Below are 8,733 nucleotides of genomic sequence, written 5' to 3'. Positions count from 1 at the left end.
TTTTTGCAATAACTTTTTTGTTTATTAACCGATTTTAATTTAACCAGTCTCATTTTGTAGATAATTTTACTCCCTACAAGCTGTCTGAGAGTCACTTTACGCTAAAATTGATGGTTTTCCCTGCAAAGTGAAAAAACTGTTTTCCGCACTTATTTGTTTAAATAGAAGTCAGCTAATAAAATTTTTTGACTCACGAGATGAGAGATGTCTTGTATTATGTTCCTTTAGACAATTTTACAATAATCTCGCGGATAGGACTTTTTTCGAGTAAAAATTTGTCCAGGTCCTACTGAACTGAAAATTCGTTGAGTAAAGGGTGCTAGAAAATGAACGAGGATAAAAATAAAGATATATCCCGCTATGAAAATAAGAAGTATGATAGATGCACTACATATTTAAATGCCAACCGACCACTTCAAGGTCACTGGCATTTACGAACATCAACCCGACCTCCTACGACTCTAAGGATATGTTTACTATTCAGACGTTACCAAAGATAAAATTCCATTTAACACCTATATCCAACCTACCTGAGCTGCAGCCTCCAGGCACTCGGCGTCTCGGCACACCGGAAACTGGTACCTGTGGGGTATCCTGGGCCACGCGGCCGCTAGGGCGATCACCACTATAAAAAGCAAAGCCGCCAAGATCACAATCCCACCCACGATATAGAGCCCCTTGTGGGACAGGCCGGATTTCTCGCATGCCCTGTCTCTGTACCGATGAAAAAAGTCCGATTTCCGGCCGTCCTTGGTATCCTCCATGCAGGGGTCGAGCTCTGACGCTTCCAGATTTTTCGTTTCCGTCCCGTTCGTTCCCTGTATCTTATCGTCTAAGGACATTTTTTAGTCACTTGTCGCGCATCACACAACACTTAGTAAACTGGCTTCGCACTATTCTGCGTTTACAACCGTAGCCCTATGTTCGTCGAACAGGTGGTTAGGTTTTTACAACGGGGAATTTTCACTACTCTTTCGAATGCCTCCCGAAGCTCCTGGAAAGAAAATAACTGTTAAAATTTTAACTTGGCAATACTTTTACATAAAAATGCAGCTAAACCAGCTAAGCACCCCGATATCTAATCTGGTAAATACCCAACAGCCTTAAGTTAACTTGTTTGTGTTTGTTGACTAATGTTTCATAAATCTTTTATTAGAGAGAACTTTAAGGCGAATACAAGTTATAGCAGATTATGGTACAGCTCCGGTTTATATGTATACACTCGTGTCGACATAGCCCGCACTGTTTGGATTTCGTGTCAACATTTTTTTTATGAATTGCTGCCTTGTGACTGTGAAATATTACGAAGATATATTTGCCCCTCAAAAGTTATTTTTCTTGTTTTGTAAGTGTGGAAATCTAACAATTAATAAGTTCTGAATACGAAATACACCACATCGATTTATTTTATAGTTCAAAATCCAATGAAATGCATTTTTCTGGAACTTGATGATTTTTTCAACGCACCACTGTTGTGGTGTCACTTTCAGCAGTGTTTTATTTACCTCGGTCACACCTAATTGACCAATCAGCATTCGGAATAACTGAGGCTGAAACTCCGGTAAATAAAACACAGCTTGAACTGCCTGGCCTGCTCACCTCGAAACTGATTGTGAGTTTATCCTCAATATGTATCAGATGACACGAAAGATAATATGTATTATGTATTTCTAACAAGACATGACTATAGAAGGTTCACAATGTTCTCAAATACAAATAAGCTTACCGATTTAAAAAATCAAGGTTACTCTGATGTGATTATTAGAATATTCGTATGAATAGTTTATCGTTACTGACAACTAAATAAGCAAGCTACTTTGTTTATTATATATAAAATATCAAGTATTTTATGCAAACATCTAATTAACCTTTCAAAGCTTGCAAGTTCCAAAAATTTGGTTAAATGTCACGTTGGAAAATTTCCTTTGACATCTATTAATATAACGAATTTTAATTCATAGAATAATTTCTTGTTTATCGAATGTAGATTCTTTCAAACATTCATAAAAAATATTTCTCATAATTTCCTCTACATAGGTACGAAAAGTACATGACTTCAACATTCAATAATATGTATTTAATATTCTGCCAGTGCCGTCATTTATTACAATCATGATGGCTACTGCCAAAACTTGAAATTTAAATTACTAAACAAATGAACTTCCTAAATAGCACGATTAATTATTCTATCCTTATCCACATTGTAGTCACGAATTTGATGTCTATCAAAAATTGAGTTACATGTGACATTAGAAAATGTGTAACTGTTAGAAACTTCCTATTGGTCTTCATCGACATGACACTTCTAAAACAACTAATTAAATAATTACTATCTAGTTACAGAAAATTTTGTTGCAGTTTCACTACTTGACAGTCAACAATGCTCGCGACACCAGGTAACTGTGATTAGTATGGGTACAATGCATGACGGCTGCATATCATTAAGTAATGATATTACATTGCATCGGCCTCATTCTACTGCACATACAAATTATATTTAATTCTAATTATATATTTTACGCTTCTTTAACCATTCATAATTGTTTTATGTGATGCCACATTTATTACTTGTTAAAAAGGGAAAATTTTACAAATTTTGAAAATTGCAGTTTCAAACTGATAATTGGTAGAGTAACCGTATACGAGATCTGTTCAGAAAATAGCTGAACTTTATTTTTTTAAATTTTAGAGACTACTAAATAATTCACGTTGTAATTTACGTATGATTCAATGAGTTGAGTGGTGTATTTCTCTAGATGGACAGTTCAGTATAAAATGTCAACTGTAGCTACTTTATAGCCACAATCACAAGACATACGGGTAAATTCTCCTAATAGAAGGATTAAGATAAGCTGAGGGCTAAGCATTGTCTAGTATTTTAACTTAAATTTATCTATATATTATTAAACCCTATTAAAAAACAGTTTTAATTTAATTTGTAGCTTTTATATTAGTTTAGTTTAGATCTATATCAATTTATTCTACTATTGTGTTTGTAAGTATTGTCATTTATATGCATTCTTTGTACTAAAACCGCCAAAAGATTTCAATAAGTATTGTGTAATATTAAAATTTATTTGTATTAGAATTTATTACTTGCAATTATTTTCAAACATAAAGACTATAAAAGTTTGTCGCCCTGGTTTTTGGTATTCAAAGGAAATTACATTAATTTTGCACGATATTACCTCACACTTTTATTATAATTAATTTACAGCTATTTTTACACCGAATAATAAATTCGTCACTGTATGCTTAAAACAGCATTTTTATCCCCGTTCTATCACTTTATTTTTACACAATTTTCTGCTAAATGAAGTGTGTTAGAAAATAGAACTATAAAAAGCGACAATGTAAATTTAATTTGGAGAACATCCATTTTAAAACAAGTCTTATTTAAATGAAATAATGCAACTAATTAAAGTAATCAATTATGCGACAATTATTATTGCAGTTATATTTTAGGTAGTATTTTTGAGAGATGACCAGTTAAATGACAAACTTTATGGTAGACAATAAGTTCTCAAACTGTTTATGGGCCTATGGCCCTGGTAAAACAGACCTTTATGTTTGACCCGAGGTGGGTATTGTCCACGACTGTACATTTAATGATAGCTATATACACTAAAATATTTTCCAGTATCAAATACCTATTTATATAAATGTCTGTGAGGTAATTTTGAAGCTAATTGCCAATAGATGTCTGACTCGTGGTTTTACCAGAAAGAGATAATGAAAAATCCATATTCAAATGATTTAAGCCTAACCATTAGTAATATTTCCGATAAAAACCTAGTTAATTTTTTAATTGAAATATGAGAACCAGATCGTAAACTAGCACGTACTTCAATTCAAAGAATGCAGAAACAGACAGTAAATAGATTATCATGAAAAAAAAAACACTAAGAAAACAGTGAATATTTTGATTTTTTAATTTCTCTGATAGATTCAAAATAAAACTATAATAATTATTTATTAAAAATATTTCGCTTAATAATTTTGTTGTAGGATGACAAGACAAACATTAATTACACTTTTAGTGGCACTGATAAAACAAAAATTCCGCTGATAAATTAATTTCTTTGAAATAATTTGTTTTTTCTGTTATATGTATAACAAACTACATTTGGTGGTTCTTCCTTTTATTCTAATCTCAAACTTGCGTTGAATTATACAAATATAATACAGATTCATCTTTATTTGATACCCTGCTTGAAAACTACGGACATAATTTTCCTTTCAACTTTTATCTAAAAAAATTAAGACACACAATTGATTTCAAGGCGTCGCAAACTAAAAAGCTTTACACATAATCGATTTATTATTAATTTTATTACCATGACGTATGTCACTTGGATTATTTTATCGAATACATTTTTACCGAATTTGATTCACGGGTTTTTCTGACTTTCTTATAAATCCAGTGGTCCCGCTACACAAAAAGTGAGACAGTTAGTTTATTGCCAGTCGAATAACGAGTTTTTAATAATTAATGATTTAGTTCGGAAAATAAATTCTAACTAACCACACAAACTAGTTATATAATTTAGATCTAGTTACACATACCAATCATTAAATCATCATAAATCTATCAAATGTTTCAATTTTAACCTTGATTTTAAATTTTGAACGACAAAATGTCAAATACTCAAACGTAAAAGTGAAGAAAACTAAGATCAGGTCTCATGTAATGAAGTAACTCCATTTAACAACCGTGTTTATTTTAAGTGACAAATTTGTACGCATTTTTGAGGTCAAATCGAGTGTCAAACCTTTTTATATTTTATTGCTTAATTTACATTACCTAAGTTAGCAATAACAAATTACCGTGAAATCGATCTAATCGAACTAATAACGATTTTCATCGTACAACCTTGACCACAAACTTCAAGGAAAAATACTTGAGAAAAATATCTATAGTTTTAGATTTTAATGAAAATGTTACAGATTTATCTCATGTTGATTATACATGTTCAATTCTGAAAAAGATATGTGAAGAAAATGTAAATTTTCACAAGGAAAAACATTAATTTTAATTTATCCTCAGGTTAGACATTTGAAGACATCTAGGTTGGGAATAAATTAAATTCGAGGACTAAACGTGGTGATAAAAACTCTAAAATGTCAGCAATATACGATTTCATAAATTATTGGTATCTTTTAAGTATACCCATGTGACCCATTTTTCCAAAAGCGGGCAGACGACTCCGTTAACTAGAAAATAAAACAACCATAACATTGTGAAATTCCAACAACTTGCATTTTTAGTTACATTGACACTATAAGCATACTATGGAGATAACAAACTAAAACCTTAGTTAACTGTGAGATATTTAGAACAAATACACTTAGGTGTTTCAAAAAATATCCGCCACATCAGAAGCCATAAGTTGAGCTACCTATTTGAAATAAAACAAAAAGTGGTTCAAAATAATCGTTAAAATATCAATACCAAAAGTCATTCTACTTATTTCTTACATATTGAATAAGTAAAAAAGGTGGACAGGTAGGTATTTTTACTCCATCTCTTTGTCCACCATTAGAAGTGAAAATTAGGTACAAAACGAAAAGCAAACATACCTTCGCACACGTAAAAGCTTCCTTCTCAATAAATTTCTTGTGTCTAACACTGGGAAGAAGAAATTAAAACTGAGGAAAGGACACATAGCGGTTCTTTATCTTACCAGTCAGCATATTATTATGTTTATCACGTTCACCCACTATTTCAGTCATTATTATCAGTTTTCTGCATACATACAGATATTTTCATTCAACATTCGTGGTTGCATAATGAAAACAATAAAAATTTTGACTAGATCTAGTTCGCCGAGACCATTGTTTAACACGACATAATTTTCACATGAATATACTTATACAAAAAAAACTGCACCATCGCCAGCATTGTTTTCATAGTCGGCAATTTGTACCTGCATTTGTACGTGGGGCAAACAAAAGAAATTACTAAATCTGTGGTGACCACAAATTTAAATAATTCGTTTGTATCCAACAGTATTGTAAGGGTAATGGTAATATGCTGGTCTGTGGACACTTGGACAGTATTAAGCATATGTTGTGCCTATAGCTGCAACAGGACACCTTCATTGTGTTCCTCAACGGTACCTACATCAAAGAACCAAATACCTATCCGTGCATCAGACACCTTTCGACCGACATGACCGGTGACCGGTAGCTGCCACATTTTAATGGAAAACACCTGTTGAATCGCCGGAATGTAAACAATCAGCCGGTAGATCGTAAGAGGGGGCACAATTAAATCAGTAATAAGCCTACCTACCTGTACGGGACGTCTGGCGATCTCGGCACTTTCCAATATGAAGGGAGGTCTTCGGTCCTCGAAAAACAGTCAGCGTCAAACGTCAACACAACACGACACCGTCCAGATAACTCACGTGGATTAAGAAAGCGAGTTTTCCATCAAAAAATCGTTTCACAACTCACGGCGGAAAGCGCGCTAACCCAAGTCTGTCCGCACACTTTAACAGCGTATTGTCGGTGTACACATTGCTACTGGATGGGCCGTTAGGTTAGGAACAAGTTCTTTAAAGTACTGTTCACACAGCTCAACACCGATTTGTATGGGCTGTGAAGTGAAGAATGCGATGCATCGGGAATTATTAATTATTCTTATCACGGTTATTTTTTAATCGGTACATACATCTTTTCCGAACAGGTAAATGGAACTAATTTGTCAACAAAAATGGTATCATTAATAGGTAGGTACGTTTACAAATTAGAGATGAACTTATCCCTACACTTTTTTTCATAATTTTGGCAAATACTTAGGTAAGTACGCTTTTAAGTTTTAATTGTATTATGTATGCTATCTATGCTAATAATTAAATCTTAGATAAAAAGATGTAGAAAAGTATTTACCTACTTATTTCTAACGAGATCAGGTGCTCAGCCCGCAAAGTGATAAAAGTACCTAAGATATTGTAAATAATCCAGATTTAAAAACTAATTGTAAATAGGTATTCTGTTATTTGGCATACATATATACTTTATTTCCGCAAAACAAATTTAATACTCTTCTCTGCTTCTAAACATTTTTTTTAATAAATAAAGGGATTGGGTAGGTACCTACCTATTCAAATCATTTAATATAAGAAAAAGAATAGGTACCTATTATTTTAAAAATAAATTGTAAAGTATCCTTACCCAGGAAGGAAGTATACCTAAGAAATTTTGGTAATCCTAAAAAAATTACCTGCACACTTCCTGTAAATTCTATTGAACACACTAAACGTCGGATATACAATAAATTTGTTCTACCAGATTTATCTTATCTGATTCAAGTTCTAATTTTCCCAATGTGTAAGACACTTGAAAACACTAACAGATCCATTAAAATAGAGGCTATCGAGATAAAAGATGCTTATACCTTTGTAAACTATTAATAGCTGCATACACTCAAATTTATCTTTTTTAAACTTCATTTATTGCATTATTATCTAAGGGAATATTAAGTAAATGGTCTTACCACCTTTAAATGTTAATCTAAATCTAATCTTAATATCGTGACAAAATCGCAGATAAGACGCTATTTACCACACTGTTTCCCGTTTACTCTCATCATTCAAACAAAATACCTTTATTGCAACAATTTTTAACAATTTATTTGCGCGAACAGTTGTTTTCCAAAAACATAGTTTACGTATTTGTATCAAGGATGAAATTGAAAAGGACTCGTTGTTAATGGAATTAGACACGACCCTGATGACACTTTGTACAAGCGTTTTAATTAATCAGAATAATCTCGGAAATCGGAGGAATTGTTTTCCTCACTCGCAGTGGCGGAAATGTAGGGGGTAATTAAGGGGTTTTTATTTAATACAAATTATCTATTATTAATTATTATTATATAAAAATTAAGCAAAAATTAAATAAATTCAAATAAAAAAAATGGCACGTGTATTATTGGTGCTAAATTATATTCTATTCCAGGTATTAAAATATGCAGCTTTTCATTAGTTAGTTTCAACAGGCCTTAAATATAAAGGAATTGTTACCAATCTTCCTACAGGATATGAAATGGCCCCGTTTCAAAATCCGTAGTGAATGTCTTAAATGAATCTTTGTACCTAAATAGTTGCGAAACGAGCGAATTTTGAGTTACTCAATTGAAGCCGTTATAAATAATTGCATAAATAGATGATTAGATGCTACAAATTGTTCCCAGCAGCGGGTCCAGTATTTACAGGTCTTTGTCTTGGGCGTAGCTAGGATTTTTGCTTGGGGTGGGCCCAGAGGGCTGCAAGCTCTATGGAGGCCTCTAAAAAAATAGCTCATGCAAGCGCGACTTGAAAACTTAAAAAATACTCTCGTTTAATTCTAAATAATAAAAAAAGTTATACAGTCAGCGACTTATCGATATGAGGAAGATGATGGGGTGGGCCGCGCACACCCTTGCCCCCCCCTTGCTACGCCCATGGTATTTATGTGGAAACCGGAATGTATATATAACTACAAGCATAATTGTAATTTTGTGTCATTAAGTACCTACAATATTTAAGCAGAGGCTGATACAACTCAGTAATTTATCATTTTGAAAATGAAACTGAAACATCGATTCATTAGTTTTTCCGTTTTATTTTTAGCATAACGATTATACATCAATTAGGTTATTTATATTTTAACAGGCTCCGTCCTTCAAAAAAGTAGACAAGATTAGTATAAAATTAAATCGGTAATATCATTTCCATTGATTATAGT

At 32.6% G+C, this 8,733-nt stretch overlaps 1 protein-coding gene across 3 annotated transcripts in view; it reads right to left on the bottom strand.

The window, feature by feature from the left end:
• The window catches only part of LOC108910124 (protein gone early), a 94,253-nt gene extending 87,642 nt beyond the window's left edge, over nt 1–6,611 (bottom strand). Inside the window, exons 1-2 of one of the 3 annotated variants that reach the window (XM_018714636.2) lie at nt 6,296–6,611; nt 531–994 (exon numbers count right to left, since the gene is read on the bottom strand). In XM_018714636.2, the coding sequence (XP_018570152.1) occupies nt 531–842 (312 nt within the window). In that variant the 5' untranslated portion in view covers nt 843–994; nt 6,296–6,611. Of the gene's footprint in view, nt 1–530; nt 995–3,562; nt 3,582–5,580; nt 5,642–6,295 lie in introns of those variants that run through there. The other 2 variants (XM_018714637.2, XM_018714638.2) reach the window with 2 other exon arrangements.
• Between the last annotated feature and the right edge of the window lie 2,122 nt (nt 6,612–8,733).

This window comes from Anoplophora glabripennis, unplaced genomic scaffold (assembly GCF_000390285.2).
Source record: "Anoplophora glabripennis isolate ALB-LARVAE unplaced genomic scaffold, Agla_2.0 scaffold184, whole genome shotgun sequence".
In the NCBI taxonomy this organism is placed as follows: Eukaryota; Metazoa; Arthropoda; class Insecta; order Coleoptera; family Cerambycidae; genus Anoplophora; species Anoplophora glabripennis.
This window is presented reverse-complemented; position numbering and strand designations above follow the sequence as displayed.